Source organism: Hyperolius riggenbachi, chromosome 2, assembly GCF_040937935.1.
Source record: "Hyperolius riggenbachi isolate aHypRig1 chromosome 2, aHypRig1.pri, whole genome shotgun sequence".
Classification (NCBI taxonomy): Eukaryota; Metazoa; Chordata; class Amphibia; order Anura; family Hyperoliidae; genus Hyperolius; species Hyperolius riggenbachi.
The window spans coordinates 200,145,408-200,170,662 of record NC_090647.1 but is presented as its reverse complement, the minus strand read 5'-3'; the positions used below and the strand labels follow the sequence as shown (position 1 = coordinate 200,170,662).

General features: G+C 40.8%; 2 protein-coding genes across 3 annotated transcripts in view; one reads left to right on the top strand and one right to left on the bottom strand.

The window, feature by feature from the left end:
• The window catches only part of PCCA (propionyl-CoA carboxylase subunit alpha), a 647,351-nt gene extending 625,031 nt beyond the window's left edge, over positions 1-22,320 (top strand). Inside the window, exons 23-24 of the mRNA XM_068267993.1 lie at positions 19,803-19,880; positions 22,085-22,320. Coding sequence (XP_068124094.1) covers positions 19,803-19,880; positions 22,085-22,153 — 147 coding nt within the window. The 3' untranslated portion in view covers positions 22,154-22,320. The remainder of the gene's footprint in view (positions 1-19,802; positions 19,881-22,084) is intronic.
• Positions 22,321-23,160: 840 nt separating this feature from the next.
• GGACT (gamma-glutamylamine cyclotransferase) overlaps positions 23,161-25,255 on the bottom strand; it is a 57,853-nt gene continuing 55,758 nt past the window's right edge. For both annotated transcript variants that reach the window (XM_068267995.1, XM_068267996.1), the window contains exon 2: positions 23,161-24,472. In XM_068267995.1, the coding sequence (XP_068124096.1) occupies positions 23,994-24,464 (471 nt within the window). In that variant the 5' untranslated portion in view covers positions 24,465-24,472 and the 3' untranslated portion in view covers positions 23,161-23,993. The remainder of the gene's footprint in view (positions 24,473-25,255) is intronic.

The window sequence follows — 25,255 nt, the reverse complement described above, 5'->3', positions numbered from 1 at the left end:
CTACAAGCTGCAAGAGGAGGACTACATCTCCCAGCATGCCTCAGCGCCCTTTATTACACAGCAAAGCAGAGCTGTGTGGGGCGGCTGAGGCATCGGCTCTTTCAAAACTGAGAACCGGCTCTTGTCGTTCGCAGCAAAGAGCCGGATTTTAGAGCCGGCTCGTTTGCGAACGACCCATCACTAGGGGGGACCCTCTTTCACCGCTGCACGCGGCGCATCGCCATGCTGCGGCGGCTATCAGGTAGCACACGCGGCTGTCAAAGTGCCGGCTGCGTGTGCTCCTTTTTATTTGATGAGAATCGGCCCAGCAGGGCCTGAGCGGCAGCCTCCGGCGGTAATGGACGAGCTGAGCTCGTCCATACCGCCAGGCTGGTTAATACTTCTCATAATAGTGCTGGAATTTGAAATTTGGGAGATATGTTAATGGACAAGAGTATATTTGTTTTATCCTACTACATGGATTTAGTAAGATTGTACAAACAAGATTGTGCCATTGATTGTCACTATTAGTTTAGAGGATCTGGATGATTTGGTTGAGGTCTGTACTACCAGATCAAATACAGATCAGTGAAGGAAAGACATTTCATTCTTACTTTTTGAGCTGGGGAGCACACAGGTCTTCATATTACAACCTACAGGAAACAATAACAATATTGTAGCAATAATATATGTGGTGTGTAAAGTTACAATTTGTTTGCAGTGTAGACACTTCTGTTTGCTCTGAAACATACACCCCTTTTGACCTGATGTTGATTTTTAGCTCTGTGTGTGTGTTTTTTTTATTATTATTTACTGGTTAGCTTAGCTATGCTGCTTTCATCTGTAGTTTTGGCATGCATTCCTCCTCACTCCATAACCTTAACCAATCCCCTGCCTTTCACCTCATCTTAAACTCACACAGTGAAGTTCCCCTGATGCCTGACCTTAAACTCTCTCATTAATGAAATCTCCTTCTCTAACACGTAAACCTTAACATTTCCCTTTTAATAGAAACACCTTGCCTGACACCATAATGTAACCGATATTCCTGACATCCCACTACCGAAACTCATAACCATCCTTATCAACACCAAACCCTAACTGATATATTTAATTATCATCTTTTCTACTTCAGCACCTGATGCTTAATAAACTGCCCTCCACTGATAATCCTCTCCTGAATGCTGGCACCAAAGTTGGAGCCAATAACTGTCCTGAAATGGTGTGCCACCAAGCCAAATACAACAGCTTTACTGGAATGTTAGTTCTTCTAATATACAAATAGCAGATTTCCTCCGAAACTATAACTTAGCACTACCCTATGACTTTGTACACTGTCATGTCTGTATGTCTTTTTTTTTTTTTTTTTACATGTCTTTCTGAGCATGTTTTTGCTTGTCAGTTTTTCTGTGTGTGATTTGTTTTTTTTTTTGTTTTACAGAGGGAAACAAAGTCAGTAACGTGCATCCTTAAAACATGTACACTAAATCCTTCATAAAGGCACACACTTTTACATGTGTTGCTCAATGACTTACAATCGTGTGTTAGGTTATCACACAGTGATGCACATTTCTAAGCATATCGTACAGCACGTGGACTTCTATATATCAATGAAGATTACACATTATGGGGTAAAATCACAAACAAATGGCAATCTTAATGCATACAGATAGTGCACATTAAGATTACCAGATTTTATGCAATTTACATAGCGAGTTGCGCAAATTGTTACTTGCTACATACATGCATCACTTACGTTGCCTGTTACTCAAGCATCGTACTGTAGGTGTCGCATGTTACGGAATTTGGATAACTCCCTGGGTAAATTGCATAAATCCTGATAATCTTCATGAGCTCTGTCTGCACATGTAAAGACTATCATTCTTTTGTGGATTTACCTCCATGTGTGGTGTGTAAAAACCAATAACGCTGCATACAGTGGTAACAGGCCCCAATTATCACTTCATTAGAGAAGCAATCCGGTGATAGGCTGAATTTATCTAAACCTACAAACATCCATTAAATTGATTGTCACTTGACACTGCAACAAGTTCTCCGAGTCTTACACTCTTCATTTCCCCCCTGATATGCACTACTATTATTTTTTCATTTATTTTCTTGTTCATGTTCATATTTAACTTGCAGATGTTGCCTATATAGATATTGGCCGCTCTGAGCTGCTCTCCTGCTCTCCAGTCATCTGTAGCGTTTCCTTCCAAGTTTTCATCTTATAGATCTGTATATTTGGCCCTGCTACCAAGTAACGCAAAGTGACAACTGCTTTCTAATCCTGTTAGCAGTCATCTCAATCGAATGTCATGACAAATCTTGTCCTCCCACCTACACTGCCTGAGCTAAAGAACTGTGTTCAGAAACCCTTTACATGGAACACAGACGACATGCTTTCAGCAGACACCGACATCCAATTATTTTGGGATTTGTGTGGTTTCCTCCATAATAAGCATTTCCAGCTGTAGTTTCCAGTAAAAGTAATACAGATGGAGGAAAACAAAAAAATACAGATGGAAGAATAAGCTTTTGTATTCATTGTATATTTACAGATGCAATCTCAGCATATTATTCCTCGCAATGAATCAAGCATCGTGTTAGGAAGTTGTGATTGTCATTTAAATATATAGACCAAGCAGATTTCTTTGGTCAGTTGTGATTGCTTGTTTCTAAGCAACAGTGTATAATTCATAAAAGCCTGAGCAGGTGGATGCAGATAGGAGGCCTTGCAGGATATCTCTTCAAGTCTAGATCTAGTGCACACAAAAAAAATCCAACTTGCATGGTGATAGCTTGGAAGAAAAAAGCAACTGAAACAGAATTATAACTGACACCATCAGCAAGGACAGAATTTCAACACAGATGTAATACAGGGATATACAACACTACACAGCCTATCTTTCAGTATTCATAAACAAAAATAGAACATTTTTGGAGCATGCAAAGTATGCTTGTTAGTCTGTAATATATAACATTTGCTTACAACTGTATATGAATCTGTGCATAAGGTAGCTGCTGTGTATTCTATGAGTGTTTTGTATACATGTGTGGACAAGGATAATCATACTGCATTTAATGACATGTTTATGCTGTTAGGTAGAGTAATTTCCGTCATAGTGAATGAGTCACTTAACATTGCACTAAAAATTCTTGTATACATGCTCCTCTTAAATCCCTTAATCTAAACAGACATTTGGCCTTTTTCACTCTATACAGTACAATGAAAATGTTTGTACTTTGAAATGACCTTTGTCAAATTTCAATTACCTGTGTACTAATGCTTATAAAGAAATGAATCTGTCTAGGAGTAAAATGCACTACAATTTACTTTTTCCCTATGATGCTATCACTCACATTAGGTTTTATTAAACTGACCGGTTTTGGACTCGTTTATTAATAGGGGATGCCGAAAATGTCCTTTATTCTTTTTAAATGCTCTCTCTGGAAAGGACCCATGCAGTGATGTTGGACAACCTGTCTAAAGGTGCCCATTAAAGATACTATTTTAGCTAGCGATCGACCTTCCAATTCAATAATAGTGATTGGAAGGAAACGATCTGGCCCACAAATGGGTTTAAAAATGTAACAAATCCGATCATTTAAAATGTAATAGTTCAATGAAACAATTGATAAATGGAATCATCAGCACTAACTGATCTGGTCAGTCATTAATGGGCACTATTTTGCCTTTCTAGGGAATGACTTTTTGGAATCCCTCATGTACTTGTCAGATTTAAATTAGGCGCCGTAAGTAACAGTTGGCCAGATACCAGGGCTGATTACCGCTGTGGGCCTGTTTCCACTACACGCAGATTGGATGCAGAATGGATGCAGGAAAACTGACTCCAATTAATGTCTATGGGCCTGTTTCCGCTAAACGTGTTTCCACTAAACGCGATTTTTCTGATGCAAATTTTCCCATAGGCATTTATTGGAGTCAGTTTTCCTGCATCCAATTTGCGTGTAGTGGAAACAGGCCCTAAACGGAGGACGGCATGGGACCCATCCATGCTTATGTGGCTGGAGGAAGCCCCAGGCAAGTAAAAAAAAAAATTGTGATACAAGATCTCTATTTATCTTTAAATATGATCACCACTTTGATAATGCTAGGTTTATAAAAAGGGCAATTTTATTTTGTCACTGGTTATCAGAGCTTGTTTGCCAATATTGTAATTCACCTAAATCGGCAATACACAGCTCCATTCATTCAAATCAGGGATGTTGAACTCCAGTCCTTGAAAGTCATATCCATGCCAGTGTTTAGGATGAACTGAGAAATGGAGAAATGTGTTCTACTTGATGGACCAGACCTTTCTGTCCCATCAATTTAATTTGAGCTGTGCTAAAAATGTGTGAGGATCTCAGCCCTTAAGGTGGGTACACACGTCAGATAAGTCTTTTGAAAATGAAAGATCACAGACCAATTTTACCCCCTTTCATGTAGTATGAGAACCATACTCTACACAGTCTATTCTATGGAGCTGAACTCCCCATCAGAAAAAAATCTTTGCAAGATGCTGCACACAAAGATGCTGTACACATTCAAAAGATCAGTATCTGCAAAAGATCTCTTCCTGCAAAAGATCCATTCCTGCAAAATGCATTCATAGTCTATGACATCTGCAGATCCCATACACACTTAGTTTAATGGACATTCATCTGCAGATCAGACAAGTATCTGAAGATCCAACCTGGTGGATCTGATCTACAGATAATTGTCCTTTAAACAAGGTGTGTGTGAGATCTGCAGATATCATAGACTATGAATGCATTTTGCAGGAATGGATCTTTTGCAGGGATTGATCTTTTGCAGATACTGATCTGTTGCATGTGTACAGCATCTTTGTGTGCAGCATCTTGCAAAGATTTTTATCTGATGGGGAGTTCAGCTCCATAGAATAGACTGTGTAGGTATGGCTCTCATACTACATGAAAGGGGGTAAAATTGGTCTGTGATCTTTCATTTTCCAAAGACTTTTATCTGACGTGTGTACCCACCTTTAGGACTGGAGTTCAACAACCCTTATTTACATGGAGGAATGGATTTTTGGCAGCTACCATTAGGGTTCATTTCTATGGGCAGTTGTACTGTGTGCTCAGCAAGCAGTTACCAGGGAGCAGTGAGCAGTTACCAGGCAGCAGAGCAGTTGTGAGAGTTTGAGAGGCTTTTCACTGCCTATCAACTGCTTGTGTAAAAGGGGCCTTACTTGTTGCTGGGCAGTAGTAGTGCACAGCACATTGGCTTTGTTAAAGGGCAACTATAGTGAGAAGACTATGGAGGCTGCCATGTTTATTTCCTTTTAACCACTTAAGGACTGCAGTCTTAGAACCCCTTAAAGAGACACTGAAGCGAATAAAAAAATATGATATAGTGAATTGGTTGTGTACTATGAATAATTACTAGAAGATTAGCAGCAAAGAAAATATTCTCATACTTTTATTTTCAGGTATATAGTGTTTTTCTAACATTGCATTATTCTATAATATGTGCAGATTACACAACACTCAGCATTCAAAATGAGTCTTTCAGAGCAGTCTGTGAAGTAATGACCTCTCCTCTAGCAGAGGAAAAGTAAAGAGTCCAGGAACAGTTGAGATAATAAATGTCAGATAACAGCCCTCTCCACGACTAACTTAGTCGGAGAGCTTAATGGCTTGTTTGCATAGAGATCACAACTGGAGTTTCTCAACTCTTCCTGTACTGGAAACAATTACACTGATGTATCTGATCTTAATGTTTTATTTCTTAGCTGTGCTACACATACAAATCATAATATCATCATTTTTTTCCGCTTCAGTGTCTCTTTAAGGACCAGACACTTTTTTTCCATTCATACCACTGCAAGTTTAACGGTTTATTGCTCGGTCATACAACCTACCACCTAAATTAATTTTACCTATTAAAAGCTCAATTTTCTCTTCCAAATTCTATGTTTTTTAGGTACCTGCAGCTCTGGCATGCGTTTGAGACACAATTTTATCACCTACCATTACAATTGTATTCCAGCGAAATGGAAAAACAATGATGCACTCTGGTCTCACTGGGATTGTATCTCAACTATACAGTATTTTCATTTTACACCCTTCCAAATTGCCCAATAGAGCCCTAGCAGCATGGACAATAGACTTTCCAGATCTGTCCCTCAAAGACTGGGAAGGAATAGTAGTAGACTTTCTTAAAATTCCAATAGCAGCTAAACACAAATTAAGTGCATTAAAATACTTGTATAGGGTATATTACACTCCCCGAAGACTCTCCCGAATGGGGCTTAATGTTGAGGACGCATGCTGGAGATGTAAGGCAGAGGGAGCAGGATTCTTCCATATCTGCTGGGAATGTAGGTGGATTAAGCAGTTCTGGCCACAGGTGCATGATCTGTTAACAGAGGTGATTGGTCCGCAGATCCCTTTCACAGCTGTCGCTATGTTACTCAACCACTTTGGGGATACCACTCTTAGTGACAAAAAATTATTTCTTGCTTAGCTCCTGCTTTTCTATGCTAGATGAGGATGATGGAAGAGACCAGAAGCGTCCTCTATTGCAGAATTTAAATCTTCTGTAAATCTCGATTTACCGATTTATAAAAATGTGTATGAAAACCGTGGTTCTGTTAAAAAAATTTATAAGGTGTGGAAAAAATGGTTAAAAACTTTTGATATTGATATTTGATTCAGCCATAAGTTTCTCAAGTGCCAATTGGAGATATTCCATATTTATTATGGATACAATGTGGGGTGGAGGGAGGAGGGTTGATCTGGGGGGACGGTGGGAAGACTGTGTGGGAAAGGGGGTTATGTAATGTTTTGTACTTTAAATATATTTGAAAAGTTCAATAAAACATATTTTAAAAAAAAAATAATAATAATTAATTTTACCTCCTTTTCTCGTCACTAATACAGCTTTCTTTTGGTGCTATTTGAATGCTGCTGTGATTTTTAGTTTTTATTATATTCATCACAAAAGACATGAATTTTGTCAAAAAAAATATTTTTTTAACTTTCTGTGCTGACATTTTTCAAATAAAGTAAAATTTCTATATACATTTTTGTCCAAATTGATTGTGCTACATGTCTTTGATAAAAAAAAAATCCAATAAGTGTATATTTATTGGTTTGGGTAAAAGTTATAGCGTTTATAAACTATGGTGCAAAAAAGTGAATTTTCCCATTTTGAAGCATCTCTAACTTTTCTGAGCACCTGTCATGTTTCATGAGGTGCTAAAATTCCAGGATAGTATAAATACCCCCCAAATGACCCCATTTTGGAAAGAAGACATCCCAAAGTATTCACTAAGAGGCATGGTGAGTTCATAGAAGATTTTATTTTTTTTTGTCACAAGAAAATGACACTTTGTGACAAAATGAATAAATAAATGTTTCCATTTCTGCTAACTTGTGACAAAAAAAATGAAATCTGCCACGGACTCACCATGCCCCTCTCTGAATACTTTGGGGTGTCTACTTTCCAAAAGGGGGTCATTTGTAAGGTGTGTTTACTGTCCTGGCATTTTGGGGGGTGCTAAATTGTAAGCACCCCTGTAAAGCCTAAAGGTGATCATAGGACTTTGGGCCCCTTAGCGCACCTAGGCTGCAAAAAAGTGTCACACGTGGTATCGCCGTACTCAGGAGAAATAGTATAATGTGTTTTGTGGTGTATTTTTACACATACCTATTCTGGGTGGGAGAAATATCTCTGTAAATGAGATTTTGTTTGATTTTTTTTTTACACACAATTGTCCATTTACAGAGATATTTCTACCACCCAGCATGGGTATGTGTAAAAATACACCCCAAAACACATTATACCACTTCTCCTGAGTATGGCGATACTACTTTTTTGCAGCCTAGGTGCGCTAAGGGGCCCAACGTCCTACGAGTAACTTTAGGATTTCACAGGTCATTTTGAGGCATTTGGTTTCTAGACTACTCCTCACGGTTTAGGGCCCCTAAAATGCCAGGGCAGTATAGGAACCCCACAAGTGACCCCATTTTAGAAACAAGACACCCCAAGGTATTCAGTTAGGTGTATGGTGAGTTCATAGAAGATTTTATTTTTTGTCACATGTTAGGGGAAATTGATTTTTATTGTTTTTTTTTTCACAAAGTGTCATTTTCCACTAACTTGTGAGAAAAAATAAAATCTTCTATGAACTCGTTGTACACCTAACGGAATACCTTAGGGTATCTTCTTTCTAAAATGGGGTCACTTGTGGGGCTCCTGTACTGCCCTGGCATTTTAGCTGCCCAAAACTGTGAGTAGTCTGGAAACCAAATGCCTCAAAATGACTGTTCAGGGGTATAAGCATCTGCAAATTTTGATGACAGGTGGTCTATGAGGGGCCGAATTTTTGGGAACCGGTCATAAGCAGGGTGGCCTCTTAGATGACAGGTTGTATTGGCACTGAAGTGCAGGAAGCGCAGGATGTTCTCAAATCGTGACCTGGACATGGCAGCAGAGAACATGGGCATGTGATGTATTGGGTGCGTAGACCAATAAGACCGCAATACATTATTTTTGACTAGACCCATGTTAAGGAGAAGGCCCCAAAAAATGTTACGTTCGGAAACTTGGGGTGGTTTCCACCAAAAAGGCTGGGCATGGTAGCTTCTTGGATTGGCGGTTGCGTATTGTGTGGAATAATGGTTGGTCTCAGCCACAATTAAGTCGTAGAGACCAGCAGTGATCAAAAAAAAAATTCTGTCACTGCGGTGGGGCGGGTGAGGATTTGGCCGGGTGATCAGAAGCCCGCAGAGGGCAGATTAGGGCCTGATCTGATGGAGAGGAGTGTTAAAGGGTGACAGGAGGTGATTGATGGGTGTCTCAGGGGTGATTAGAGGGGAGGATAGATGCAATCAATGTACTGGGGAGGTGATCGGAAGGGGGTCTGAGGGTTTGGCCGAGTGATCAGGAGCCCACACGGGGCAAATTAGGGCCTGATCTGATGGGTAGGTTTGCTAGGGGGTGACGGGGTGATTGATAAGTGATCAGGGTGTGATTAGAGAGGAGAATAGATGCAAGCAATGCACTGGTGAGGTGATCAGGGGGGGTCTGAGGGTGTGGGCGGGTGATTGGATGCCCGCAAGGGGCAGATTAGGGTCTGAGCTGATGGGTAGCAGTGACAGGTGGTGACAGGGAGTGATTGATGGGTGATCAGTGGGTGATTAGAGGGGAGAACAGATGTAAATAATGCACTGGGGAGGTGATCGGGGGGGGGGGGGGGGGTCTGAGGGCGATCTGAGGGTGTGGGCGGGTGTTTGGGTGCCCGCAAGGGGCAGATTAGGGTCTGATCTGATGGGTAGCAGTGACAGGGGGTAACGGGGTGATTGATAGGTGATCAGGGTGTGATTAGAGGGGAGAATAGATGCAAGCAATGCACTGGCGAGGTGATCGGGGGGGGGGGGGGGGCTGAGGGTGATCTGATGGGTATGATGGGTAGAGGTGACAGGGGGTGATTGATGGGTGATCAGTGGGTGATTAGAGGGGAGAACAGATGTAAATAATGCACTGGGGAGGTGTTAAGGGGGGTCTAAGGGCAATCTGAGGGTGTGGGTGGGTAATTGGGTGCCCGCAAGGGGCAGATCAGGGTCTGATCTGATGGGTAGCAGTGACAGGGGGTGATTAATGGGTGATCAGTGGGTGATTAGAGGGGAGAACAGATGTAAACAATGCACTTGGCAGGTTATCTGAGGGCGGGTCTGCGGGTGATCTGAGGGTGTGGGCGGGTGATCAGGTGCCCGTAAGGGGCAGGTTAGGGTCTGATCTGATGGGTGGCAGTGATAGGGGGTGATTGATGGGTGATTGACAGATGATTGACAGGTGATCAGTGGGTGATTACAGGGGAGGATAGATGTATACAGTACACGGGGGGCGGGGGTCTGGGGAAGATCTGAGGGTGTGGGGGGGGTGATCAGGAGCCCCCAGGCGGCAGTTTATCTTAATCTAAAATATAGTGTTGACAGATAGTGACAGGGAGTGGTTGATGGGTGATTAGGGGGGGTGATTGGGTGCAAACAGTGGTCTAAGGGGGTTATCAGGGGGGGTCTGAGGGGTGCTGTGGGCCGATCAGGGGGCAGGGGGGGCAGGATTAGTGTTTGTGTGTGCTTACCAGGGGGGCTGCCTCCTGCCCTGGTGGTCCCTCGATCACTGGGACCACCAGGGCAGGAGGCAGCCTGTATAATACGCTTTGTATACATTACAAAGCGTATTATACGCTTACTATGCGGTAGATCGGGGGTTAACAACCCCCCCACCCCCCACCCCCCCACCCCCCGGTGGGTGGGCGGAGCCTAATGCCGGCGGATGTGCGCGCATCTATGCGCGCGATCCCCGGCTTTTCAGTGCCCAAGGAGCCGACGCCGATGGGTGTTAGGCGGTCCTGGACGTGCCACTTTGCCGACGCCCATAGGTAGTGGGCGATCGGCAAGTGGTTAAACAATATCAGTTGCCAGGCAGCCCTGCTGCTTTGTTTGGCTGCAGAAGTGTCTGATTAACACCAGAAACAAGCATGCAGCTAATCTGTCAGATCTGACAATAATAATAATGTCAGAAACACCTGATCTGCATATGCTTGTTCAGGGTATATGGCTGAACATATTGGAGGCAGAGGAAATAAACATGGCAGCCTCCATATACCTCTCTCTTCAGTTTTCCTTTAAGTGGAGATCTGCAGCACGCTAAGAAACCGTGTTTCTGACCTAAATACCACTGTTCTCCATTGTAGCCTATGCCATTTATCACAATGGAAGTGGAGAAGTTTTCTGGTGATTGTATTAAGTTCTGATGAGGCTGACCACCTTTTTACAAATATGATTACTATAGTATCATAACATAGCAGTGAAGTAGCAGTAAAGTCTCTTATACAAATGCTGTAATGTTTACGGATTTCCAGCTTTGTAAATTGGCCTCTTGGTTTCAAACACCTCCATAATGCTGACTACTTTTCAGTCACCTCACAAACAACTTATAAATAAAGTATCTCCAGCTGGAGATGAAATAAATGCCATTTGAAAACATTATATTTGAATTTCAAGCAATTCTGATGCAGTGCATAAGGATAAACACCAATATCGTAAATCATTAACTTTCTTTTGAAATTAGCTTTATTAGCCCAATAATTAAATAATGCCTTGTGAATACATGAAACTATAAACCAAGGGTTTGTTTGTCTAATTTTAAAGTATTGTTACCTCTGGCCTGTTGGAATGGACTAACCAAACATTGTTTGACTGTAATAGGTCCAATATCCAACAGAAAATTTCAAACAAATAGTGGCTTTATGTGTTTAATTGTTATGACAGGAACTGCATAACTTTCTAAGTAATTTTCAATAAATGTCAAGAGCTATGAGTTAATTCTAAGGCATACATGCTACAAAGCAAAGCAAGCTAGTTAGCTGGAGATCATGACAATGAACTCGGAATTTATTCAGTCAGAACCCCAGATACATATTAAACTCCCGCACCTGTGCCCCCCCTCCCCCCACACTCCGCCTAAAAAAAAACTGTAATTGAAGGATTTCACTTTTGAAGGAAAATCAGCAGGGATGATATTGATCCATCTTTTTATGGGGCCAGAGTGCAGCAGAAGGTGATACTGTGGAAGCTCACCACAAGCCCTCTGTTTTTCTGCCAAATTAGGCCGAAGGCTGAGAGTGTAAGAGAACAAAGAAAGGGTTCTATTCCACACTGCAGATTCATCCCAACCATCTCCTCATCTCCCTCTTCAAGAGGCTTCTTGTTTTACCTACTGATTTCATTATTGTTTGGTACTTAGACTTGCACTGAAATAGTTACTGTTCAAATAGGAAACAGTTTTGTTTTAATTGCTGAAATGATTCGGAAGTGCTTGGTGTGCTGCTTATATACAGCAGGTGCTGTGCATTAATTGGCCTGTGCAGGCCTGACCCAAGGTCCCTTGCAGCGGGCCCAATTTTAGGCTGAGTTTATTTATTATATTGTATAATTTGGCGTAGATGATGTGTGCTTGCGAGTATTTTATTTCATGGTCTGCAATTTCTAATGTCATGTGGGTTTGGAAGCCTGTGTTTCTTTGGTAATGTACAAGCAGCAGGTAAGCTCTAAATACCATCCATCAGAAGCTAATTTTTTTTACCCAGATACTCTAATGACTGATGAACCTGTCTTTAGTATAAATGTTTAGCACAGAAGAGAGCCATATGCCACTGGCACGGTTTCCTATGCTTTCCTTAGTCTTGCCACTGAACAGATTAGGTAAAAATGTAAAAAACTAAAAATGTATTTTATATCCAGACTGTCCTTAGAAAAAAATTCCAATCCAGGATGCCCTGTGCAAATAAGCAATTGCATTGTTATTGTACAGCTATTTAAATGGATATATGTTAGCTATTACTGCATAGCCTTAAAAGGAAAGGCATCATGCTTTGTTGCTTTCCGTCTGCTCCAGGCAGACCTGAGCACATTAGAAGTCCCTCCCCTGTGTGGGAAGAGCACAGCTGTTACTGTAAATCTCATCCAGTAACTTTATCACCCCATTTTGTGGCTCTGAAGGATGAAATTGAGAAATGAAGCACTGTGCAGTCATCCTTTACGTCTGCAATTTTAGCCTTTGCATTTCATTTTCATGCTTTTATTCCAAGGCAGATCGCACTGAGAAAGCAACAGTGTTTCTGATAAATATCCACCATTTCCTTCCATGCTTTTTTACTTTGTGTATTTTGCTGGCCACCTCCTTGTGTGAGGCATCAGTCAAGGAAAAGTTCCTAAAACTTAAGTATGCTTTTCCCGCGGCAGACATCGCCACCGAGGCGACATGCAAAACCCAGTTCCAAAAGTTGGCAGGTGCTTTAATTAGAAATAAAAACAAGTATGCATCATTAACACAACAAAGTCAATGATGGGCTTGAAGACAAGTCTCTTGGGAAGACTGTCTCTGAAAATGAAAAGGATTTGATAGATTTCCATATCATTTATAACAACCCTAATTGCGTTTGGAATTCTTGCCAATAAAATGGAAAATTGGCAGCCTATATCCATTATAGTAATTTTGCCGACAATGGCAAGCAGCTGGCTTTACTGGGTTTTATTTCCCACCACCAATAATTAATCATCAGCTGGAGATGTCTGAAACTTCACATTGTGGCCATGGCGTGTCACATCCGCACTTCCTAAAAACAGTAAAATTGGTTGAGTATACGCACTGACGGCTCCTTCAGGCTAGCTCATTGCGGTACAGGGCAGACTGCTGCTTAATGAGTGTTACTTTGATAATCGGATGCTAAGATGACCTGCGACCCTCCGTGTCAAAGGAGAGGACGCAGCAAGCTGGATGAAAGATACAGGATGGAGATCTGCTAACTTTATACCAATTAGACAAGGAGTACGGAATACATCAGCACAGATTGAGTTTATCAGAGAGACTTGTAAGGCTTGTGACCGTTCTGAAGAAGTAGCACTGAAAGCAGCCTGTCACAGCAATTTGGGCTATGACCAGTGATTCAGTTTCTTTTTAGAACATGTCTCAGAGTAAGTTGTTCATTTAGTATTCTTTTTTTGATTACTAGTAGCTGTTGGGGTTTGGTTTTTTTTTTTTTTTCTGTTGGGAAAATGTCAGCTGGATAGCATACTGGTAAGGCTGTTGTCTTCCATGTGGGATTTGAGTACTTTGACAAGGATTTTAATCCTGGCTCGAGCCAGTCTGTAAATCCATAAGGAATCTTTGGGCAAGGCTCCCTAATGATCCTGGTCGTCTGTGAAGTGCGCCTTAAGTGGCTGCAACTCTAGTGTTTTGAGTCCGCCAGGAAAAAAGCGCAATATAATTGGTCTGTATAATAAAGTTATTTTTGTAATTGCAAAAACTTTGTAGTGAAAGTTCACCATTGTGTTTTTATTTGTTATTTATTTGTCTTTTGACAACTGTGAACAGATTTAGGGCTTGATTCACAAAGCAGTGCTAACCTACTTAGCATGTCTAAAGTTTTTAGACGTGCTAACCAGGGTGCTAAGTAGGTTAGCACCGGATTGCTCAATCAGATCGCGCGCTAAGTTTACGCGTCCTATGCACGTGCTAAGTCCCATAGGCTTTAATGGGCACTTCGCGCACGCGTGCAGTGCGTGCGTAAAGTTTTACGTGCATAAAGTTTTGCGCGCGAAAAGCTTGTTTAGACGTGCTAAGGGGGTTTTCACAGGCGTGCTAACAGTTAGCACCGCTTTGTGAATCAAGCCCTTAGTGTACTACTGCAATAGATCAGTCATATTTTTGTATGGGTTGTATGAAAATATGCAGAAAGAACACAAAATAGATACTGTATGTTGCATTATAATGCATTGTTCAGTTTTGTGCTTATGGAAACTATTTTGACACCACAATTCATTAGCAGAATATTTCTAAACATCTGTCTTCAATAATCCATTCAAATAGGCATCCAATGTAGAGAGGATAAAAAGTGCTTAAAAAATTATCAGATTTCTTCATATACCAATGCTGACATTACTGGGATGTCTCAGTGGATGGAATGTAATATAAAAATAAAATGTCTTTTTTTTTTTTTTTACATCTTTCAAGCACTTAGGGGTAACCCTAATCATTGTTTTAAAACATATTTCTAGATTTGAATCATGTAATACATCAACTTTTTTCTTATTGAAAATCTATTTTTTTTTTATTTCCAAAACTTGCTTCAACTCCACAGAAAAGTTTTAAAGATCAAATTCAGTCACTGGTTTTTAATTTTTTTTTTTAGAATATTGGTTTATTTGAACTATGTATGTAAAAGTTTTGTACAAAAACACCTTAGCAGAGTTTGCAAAATAAAGTACCTGCTGTATGAAATCACAGCTCCTCATTATCCCGTTGGAAATCTCTGACTACCTGCTCATGCCCTATCTCACATGATAGGATGATAGACTGTCAATCACAGGGCAGGCATGCTTCAGCTGGCAGTGCATATACAGTGTATGATGTGCACTGTGGCAGGACACAGTACTAGCTTGCTTCACTTTCCTCAAATCTCACAACAAGAGGAGGTTATCCAGTTGGATATAGATTAATAATATACGGTACTTGGAACTACAGTGAACCACACAATTGTCCCCTTGTCTTCTTTCCCAGCTTTTCACTGTCTGCTAATAGTGGTATTACTGCAGAGATGAATTCCCCTGCTTTGATACGTAGAAGTAATAACCTGAAGTGATGAAAGTACATAAGTCATGGATAGGCATGGGTGTTGGTCTTGTGTCACATGTTGGAAGCAAGCAAGACTGTCCTGAAACAGCAAGTTTAGAGTTAAGAGTTAGGTTATTACAACTGCACAACAGGGGTTAAGAGGTGCCCAGGTATGGATAAAATAGGTTAAAAGTGATAAAATATAAATAAGTGAGGTAGCTTACCTCAATAACGACAGTCAACTGTGACAAGGTTTTTTTTATGCACAGGCAACTTGTTTTGTGGATGCAAGCCCGCTTCCTCAGGCCAATAGAAGTGCCAGGGTAGCAATAGCCAATAGTATTAAGTGCCTCTCTTTCTCCCTAGGGTGTTTGGACACCACACCTCCTCACATTACAATTGTATGTTTCTAATATATTCACTTTAATAGCCTTGCAAATGAGAGCATTTCCAGTGTGCATGTGAATAGTTATGTCAAACCTTTCAAGTCTTACACTCTGCACCTTTTTTATGCAAAAACGAAGGGGTCCCATAAACAAGATTGTTCCTTTTAGAATTAAGATGACTGGAGTTCAGCTTTAAATCATTTATCTTAAGTTTAATTTTTTTCCATCTTAAAAGGGTTAGTCTTTCTCGCCACACTTTGTCTCATGTTCTATCCATTTGACTTCTGTGGGTCTGTGCTCCCATCTGGGGGATCTGTCCTATTTACTGTCTTTACTCATCCCATAATTTTTTAACCAGAACCTGAGGTGAGAGGAATATGGAGGCTACCTCTATCTTCTTCATTCCCTTATAAACAATGCCAGTTGCCTGACTATCATGCTGAGCTTTTAGCTTCAGTTGCTTTTAAGTCGCACACCTGCAACAAGCATGCAGCCAGTGGAGTCAGACAAGAGTCAAAGCATCTGATCTGCATGCTTATTCTGGGCCAGTGACTTAAAAGTGTACCTGAGATGAAAGACATCTCAGGTTCTATACGTACCTGGGGCTTCCTTAAGCCCCCTTGAGGCCGCTCAGTACTTCGCCATCTCCCTGCGTGGCTTCTGTACCCCACAAATTGCCTGGCCAAATTGCGCTTTGTTGTGCATGTGCAGCCAGGCGCACTCCCCTGCTGAGCTCCCGCGGCTGGGAGTGTGGTGAGAGAGCCCGCCAGGCCATGCATGTGCAACTCTGCCAAGCTTTCAGGACAGAAACCACCCGGGGAGACGAGGAACTGAGCAGCCTCAAGGGGGCTTAAGGAAGCCCCAGGTAAGTATAGAATCTGAGATGTCTTTCATCTCAGGTTTACTTTAACCACTTTGTCCTCCTTGACATATAAAAACGTCAAGGAGGACATGCACGCGCACTCCCGGCCGCGGATTCGTTAGCCCAGGAATCAATGTATCGGGCTATGGTGCCCGATCACTGATTCCTCTCCCCCGCTGAAAAAACGACGGCTTCTCTCGAAAGCTACGCTACGCTACACTTTTTCTGAAGCTATGTCCCTCTAAGCGTACATTGTACGCTTAGAGTGACGTCATGTAAACAAACTCAAGATTGCCATCGTGTGGCCAAAAAGTAAAACTACAAGTAAAAGTAAAAAAACATTACAATACAAAATATTTCCCCAAATAAAACACTATTTATATCCCACCCTCCCAAAAATGCCCACATAAAATGTTTAATAAAAAAAAAAAAAAAAAAACAATACTATAAAAAAAAAAAACACATAAATATTTATTTACCTAAGGGTCTAAACTTTTTAAATATCTATGTAAAGATGAAATATTTCTCTCTTTTTTTTTTATAAGCTTGTAAATAGTGATGGATGCAAAACGGAAAAAAATGCTCTTTCATTTCCAAATAAAATATTGTCACGATACATTGTGATAGGGACATAATTTAAACGGTGAAATAACCGTGACAAATGGGCAAATACAATACGTGGGTTTTAATTATGGAGGCATGTATTATTTTAAAACTATAATGGCCGAAAACTGACAAATAATGATTTTTTTCATTTTTTTTCTTATTCTTACTGTTAAAATGCATTTACAGTAAGGTAGCTCTTAGCAAAATGTACCCCCCAAAGAAAGCCTAATTGGTGGCGGAAAAAACAAGATATAGATCAGTTCATTGTGATAAGTAGTGATAAAGTTATAGGCTAATGAATGGGAGGTGAACATTGCTCGGATGCATAAAGTGAAAACGACTGAGAGCTTAAAGAGAACCAGAGACGAAGCACCCTCATGTATTTTATTACATTTATCAGTGGGAACATGACAGTAAACACCTACCCTGCTTTTAGTTTCATTGTTATCTGCTTAATTAGTCTATTAGCAACTGTGATAAGAATCCACCGACTATTCAGTCGAGGTTTGACCTGGAATCATTATAGCTGAGTCACTCTTCTGTGGAGTCTTTTCAAGCCCAAGCCTTCCCCCTCCTGGCTTAGATTTCCTGCTTTGCATACTGAGAGCTGTGATGACATGGGAGGGGCTGCTCCTGCTGAGAGAGTGTGGCTGCAATATGATCCCTGTGTGCTCTGTGTGCACTCTGTCTGCATACTGTAGATACTGATGATGACTGCCGTTTCATTCCTATGAGAGACACTTCCTACAGGCAGCTGTACATCATACCAAAATGAAAGCACATAGATGAAAGGCTGCATTTAGCCTAGATAGCAGCATAGTCTCATATAGCCTAGACAGCACATCCAGAACAACTCATAACTCGGAAGGAGAAGGGATATGAGCCGGCGGCCATATTTGATTTTTCCTGGAGCAAAAATGGATAAAATACACTAAAAAAGGCACACCAGAGCGGCAAAATTATCAGGTAGAGCATTTATTCTTTACAAGCTATCAACTGATATGTTTATTTTGTGTGAAACGTTCATCTCTGGTTCCCTTTAAAGAGAAACAGAGACGAAGCACCCTCATGTATTTTATTACATTTATCAGTGGGAACATCACAGTAAACACCTACCCTGCTTTTAGTTTCATTGTTATCTGCTTAATTAGTCTATTAGCAACTGTGATAAGAATCCACCGACTATTCAGTCGGGGTTTGACCTGGAATCATTATAGCTGAGTCACTCTTCTGTGGAGTCTTTTCAAGCCCAAGCCTTCCCCCTCCTGGCTTAGATTTTCTGCTTTGCATACTGAGAGCTGTGATGACATGGGAGGGGCTGCTCCTGCTGAGAGAGAAGCTCTGTGGCTGCAATATGATCCCTGTGTGCACTAGATACTGATGATGACTGCAGTTTCATTCCTATGAGAGACACTTCCTACAGGCAGCTGTACATCATACCAAAATGAAAGCACACAGCAGCCTTTCTCATATAGCCTAGATAGCAGCATAGTCTCATATAGCCTAGACAGCACATCCAGAACAACTCATAACCCGGAAGGAGAAGGGATATGAGCCGGCGGCCATATTTGATTTTTCCTGGAGCAATAATGGGTAAAAAACACTAAAAAAGGCACACCAGAGCGGCAAAATTATCAGGTAGAGCATTTATTCTTTACAAGCTATCAACTGATATGTTTATTTTGTGTGAAACGTTCATCTCTGGTTCCCTTTAAGTGGTTAAAGAAAAACTTTACTGAAAGATAGTAGTAGGGGGAAAAATATATCATACAATGCAAAATGAGAAATTGAGAATAGATCAAGAAATGATTGATAGTTGCTATGAGTGGATATAAATGCTTACAGTTAGGAAACTAGCATTTTTGAAAGCAGTGAGTTTTTTATGGCATAGTTCCTGGCTTCATTCGTAGTCTTCCCACTTTTTTACAATTTGCACAATATAAAATAAATTAGGAAAAGATAAACAATTTTTGTTCAAGACATGACTTAGAAATTCAAGCACAGAACGTTTACCACCAGATAAACCTATGGTTTCATTTTCCTGCATATACCAAACAGACATATCTGTTCAGATTTTCCGGTGCCAGCTTATTAGACTATTGAGTTTGTCATATCTGTGCACAGAAGGTCCTTCCAGGTTATGATTGTAGCAGATTTGGATCAGAGCAGTGTGGACAAATAACACCTCCAACGTATGTTGAATAAGTCCCATCTTCCAGGACAGCATGAGATCTCACATTTCCACCACAAACACCCAGGAAATGCTAATTAAAGCTTCTTCCCCAGACGTTTCATAAACTCTTCAATGTGTCACTCATCTATTAGCTCTCTTCATGCCTCTGTAGGTTTAAAAATAAAATAGTCCCTGCAAATTAATAAAACTTTATCAAGAAAATTGCTAGATTCCTAATGTATGAATAACATAGTGAGTCTAATGTAGAGTGTAATAAATTATAATTATAAATTATAATAAAGTATGAGCTTCAAGCTGGAAGTCACCGCAGGTTGCTGGAATGCTCTGGTACCTGGTCAAGTTATATTTCTTTCTTATGCTGGGCATACACGGCTCGATTTTGCCACTTGATTCTGCACCCGATCGTTTTCCGCACTCGATTCTGCGGGCGATTCTCTTATCTTCCGCGCGGTTTTCTTATCTTTTCCCATTGTTCCCCATGCAGAATTGAGTGCGGAAACTATCGGGCGGGAGATCGGACACGTCGGAAATTATCTATCGAGCCGTGTATGCCCAGCATTATGCAGACTTGTATATCATTTGCATACAATGTGGCTGACATGCAATACAATTTTACCTTTGTAGGTATCCGAAGGGCAGGAGATCTGTGTAATTGAAGCTATGAAGATGCAGAACAGTATGACTGCTGCTAAAACTGCCAAGGTATTTATTCATTTGGAAAAAAAGCACTGGAAATATTGTCCAGCTGGAGTAAGTGGCAGAGGGCTGAGGAAATCTAGTCAATGAGATGCAAATAATTTAATGCAGGGTTATGCAAATTAAAAAAAGAACCTATCAAATTCCTCCAATTTGGGAATCAATTTCATCAATTTAATTTTCAAACTGCATAAATTTGCATAATCCTGCATAAACTCGAAATTGTTTGCATCATCATTGATCAGCTGTACACATTATGCCTACATCTTAAATGGGCGTGAGGAAATGCGAATAGTAGAATATTGGTAATTATACTGACATTCTACTGTCCCTTACTGTAATGCTTTTCTCACACAAACCCTCCCCTATCTTCTCCTAGCAATAACTTCCCCCAACCTACACCTAACACTAACCTTTCCCCTATCTATTCCGAACGCTAACCACCCTTTCCTACCCGAACAGCTGCGAAGCTCCTCCTACAGCAGCTGTAAAGCCGCAATTCACCTGGGCCACTGTAAAGCAACAAATTATCTGGCTGTAAAGCCGGTAATTTAGAGCAGGTGCAAAGTCGCAATTTACTCTAGTGGCTTTAAGCACTCTTATTAGAGTTGCTGTACATTTAATTATTGCTCGGAGTTCGATTACAGTGGCACACTGCTGCAGCCACATTACTCACCTAACACCACCATAGCTGCATTGCGATCTATGGTGGTGCCCAAATTACTAAGTGCAGCATGCACCCATTTTAACTGTTTCGCCCATAGCAACCAGTCTGATTTAAAGTACTAATTTACTAATAACTAAGAAACCTTAAAATTACTTATAAGACTGATTGGTAATGCAACAGAGCCCACAAGAAAATTTGTATATTGTTGCACAACCCCTATACGCACAGACTGCAAACTACAGAAACAAACCTTATAAACCGTATATAAAGGAGCAGTATACAGAGAAAAAAAATGACTATACAGTGCTCATCCTGAGTTTATAAAATGGCATCTTTATTGGCCAATTTGTTACATGGATAACTCAAGGAGACCGTAATCCAACTCCATAAAACCAGGAATAAGGGGGTGCCCAGGACCCACATAGATAGTACATGCACATTAACACACTAAATCACAGCACACTGTCAGAAAAATAACACACCAGCTGGCCAGCACCATACAACCTGCCACTGGGTCCAGCAATGAAGTGGTGCCACTGTCTGGTGTTTGCACAAAGCTGTCAGGATTAGCATGGATTGATGTTACCACTCATCCTTGGGAGATGTGTCCAATCACAGCTCACCACATCCAGGATCTAAGCGCCGACTCTGTTGGTGCTATTTAGGCATGCAGTTAGTCTTGGCGTGTAGCATGGTGCCACCGCAGTGGGATGTCTTGCCGACCTCCCCGATGCACACTGAATATGGGTCCCAGGATGCACCTGGTTTTGCCTCCTCCCCTGTCTACATGTTTTGCCCAATTTATGGGCTTCCTCAAGATCAAATGGAGAGCCATTTAGACAAGACTGTCTTGACTACTGTTAATACATACCTACCATCTTATACTGCCAGTGTCTTAAAAAGGATGTAAAGCAAATACTGCAAGTATTATTTTTAACACCTTAAGTTATACACTACCACTTAGACCACTAGTGCTTGCACTACAGTATAATTACTTCCTCTCTGCCACCAGTTGTAGCAGAAGTATGTGATTGTTAGTCTGCAGCACTGATGAGCACAGCATGCATACTAGCTTGCGCCTGTTCACCCGGGGTGGTAAGTAGGGCACTAGCTAGAGTTTATCCTATTCCCTTCTCCCCTGGCAGAGATCGGCAGCTAAGGAAGCATGGCTGTATTTCTCACCATCCTGCTTCCCATGGCAATCGGCTATCTTCCCTCACTTGTGCTTATGCTGGGCTCGTGTCGCTATGTGCCGGGTCCCGGCTTGATGACCATAGCATCCTAAAAGCTTTTTGTTTAGTAAATTCAATACAGATTTTCTGGATCACTTAGGTCGACGCTACACTCCAGCTCTGCAGAAGCTTAGTAAATCATGCGTATTGTTTGAACATGAGAAGTGCAGCCGAACTTGGTTAAATATTTGAAAAACTGTTGCTCAAGTCATTAACAGTCATAAAGTTACTGGGCCACCTTAATACCACCGTACTTACACTCATTTATGTAAATTTCCTATATTTATACCTATGTGTTTTGCTTTGAACAGGTGGTGTCTGTGAACTGCAAGCCTGGTGAGACTGTCGGAGAGGGAGATCTGCTGGTGCAGCTAGAATAAATCCCATTCACTTCAAGACTCCACTCGACACTTTATACTAGATTCCTTGTAAACTGATCCATTTTCATGTTTTGAGATGACATTCCTCCAAAACATATTTTATACAATTATATTTATTACCAAATCCAGGTGGAATAAATGAAAAAAATAAATCTTCTCTGTATGAATGGTTTGTGCTTGCTTCATTGTTACTATCCTTTGCTAGTGAAGGTGTCTTACAGTGCTTAAATTCCCATGTGTGATCAAAAATTCTCCCTGGCTGTAATTTTTCTAAATAAGCAAAACGACCATCAGAGAAAAGGATAAGAAAAGGGGGACCTTTAGCCTACCAGGGAAAACTAAAGAAGTGGGCGACAACTAGTGAAAACAAATCTGGGCATCTTCTAAGGGTTGCTACATGGGGCCGCAGGAACCACGAAACTGAGACATCAACTATATGGAGACACAGCATAGGAGGTGGTAAATATAAAAGCCCCATAAGGGGGATTCTATGGGGCACTATGAGGGACACCAAAAAGGGTGTAATAGGTGCAATATAATAGTGGGAATGCAATAGGAGCAAAACACAGGGCTATTACAATGGAAATATAGTTTAACTATGCCCACTTTTGAGATCAGGCCACCTACATAATAAAATAACCAATTGCCTTCTCCTTTAACCTCTTCCTGATTTTTACACAAATGCTATGTTCGCAGTGACGTTGTGGTGCGTTACATCAGACAATATAATAAGACTGCTGACACAATGCTTTTTTATCACCATGGTACATTCACTTCAGCACGTTAGTGTGGTGGAATCTGCTGGCAGTGCAGTGCATTACCACATAATGTTTACATTAACAGTGGCAATCAAGCAAACTTTCTATTGCTGTTTGCCTCACACACGCATGTATAATGCGCAATGTGACTTTTCTTTGTCACATTGCGATCCTGTTTTTACAGGATACTACCACAAAATTATCACTGTAAACATAGTGTTAAAGGTAATCTGAGGTGAGAGACATATGGAGGCTGACATATTTATTTCCTTTAAAACAATGCACAGTAATACTTTTTTTAGCCATAGACCCCTGAACAAGCTTGCAGATCAGATGTTTCTGACAAAAATCTGATGATTACCGGTAGCTGCACACTTGTTTCAGCAGTGTGAATTATTACAATAGTGAAGACACTACTGACTGATGTGAGAATGTTCTGTATAACCTTATCACTTTCGTAAATCCTAGCTGGCTACAATGAAATGGAAAGGTTAGTTGGCTGCAGGAGAGTAGTGTGGTGGCTGTACAGTGAGTATTCCTACTACTGTTATAAACAATTGTCCTACTGTAATCATCTTATGGGATTTTAGCTGGTATCTTTAGATCTGTGCCTGGAGATGGGCATTAACAGAAGTTGAATTAACTGTAAAAGGCATTGGGCTTGGGTCCCTTCATTCATGCCGTAGGGATCATGATGATACAAAAGTGGGAATTATCTAGAACAGGGACACAGATGGCAATAACATCAACACTGATTATAATCTCTCTATCCAAGCTTCCACAAATGTGTAGAATAATAGGTTTACATGTATTTGGTATTGATAGATGTTTTACATTTCTTCAGTATCTTTCTCAATGATAAGAATTGGACAAAGCAGCAAAGAATTCAAGCCTCACTTAGCATTCAAGTAATTTATTATTAGGCTACCTGAGTTTGATTTAGTGTAACAACACCAACGTATGTCTTAATTATGAAGTTATTTTACACTTTTAACTGTGATATGAACATGCTATACTAAACAATTAGATGCTATTAAAATTGCACACGATTGTTCCTGTTGTGTAGATGGGAGGACATTTAATTATTGTGTGTCTAGGTGACTCTGGTAAGGCAGGCCATGTGTCCCATAGGAATCATAACAGTCATGGTAAGTTAGATTAAGCCACTCTGCCTTGTAGCTTGTTGTGCTGTAGACAAAACATTCTATGGTGTTAGCAGCTGGTCTTTCCTCGGGTGAGTCCTCTTTACCTCCCCACTCCAATATTTCAATCCTCTTAATGGTGCGTTGGTACATGTCTGGGCAGCTTTCAAATTCATCCAGGAATTGCAGCATCTGATCATCAACCATATAGATTTCTCCAGCAATACGGTGACCTGTTCCAGGGACTTCCAAGAGAAATGGTACGTTGGCTTTTTCAGCAATCACCAGTGGATACTTGTCTTCTGTCCGTCCCGTTCCCCTGAATAAAGCTTTGCCATGCTTTCTGTTTGTCATGATGTGGTAGTTTGGTTGTCCTTCCTTCAGAGTTCCATATACAAAAATTCTATGCATGATTTATGCTGGGTGGAAAATAACAAATTTTAACATTATTATTTCATTTGTTTTCGATATTTCTGATACCATTTTTCGTTGATGAAAGATAATTTTCAAATAACATCTAGCTGGCTTTAAAGTGGATTTACCATGCACAATTCCCTATTATTGCTGTACACAAGCTGTTTGTGTGTTGAAATCAGTTGATGTGTTCTATTCAGGCTCTGTTGGAGGATCACTGCATCCCTTTCTGCTGATGTTTCTCCCACAGTGCTGGAGTCTGCCTCATGGTCAAGTGATTATGGCTTTTCTACTATCAGAAAAAAGGACTTGGCACAGAGTGGGGGTTTGGGGTGGTATGTTTATTCATTTTGTAAGATTTCCACTGTAAGTCAGCTGTTAGACAGAGCGAGCATACTTTCTGATTAGTATGCTGCTAGCAAGCTTCTTTTAAATGCTAGACTCAAAACTAATATTGTAATTGAGGGAGAGTTGGTTTAATTGCTCATTTGATTTATATCACTTGGGGACCCCAGTGATGAGATATGGGCCAAATGTGCCCAGCCTAATGTGGAACTCCAGCCTGGTATAAATACAATGAAAAGCTTGCCTCCCTACTACTTATTGATTATATATATTTATCTTCTACCTGCCTTTGACTCAAAGGGCTCGATTCACAAATCGGTGCTAACCCAGTAAAAGACTTTAGGCGTGATAACCATTCCACCACACTGGTGAAAAGGCAGTTTAGGCGTGATAAGTTTAAATCGCGCGCAAAGCAGCGCCACTAAACTCTGAGGTTGAACTGA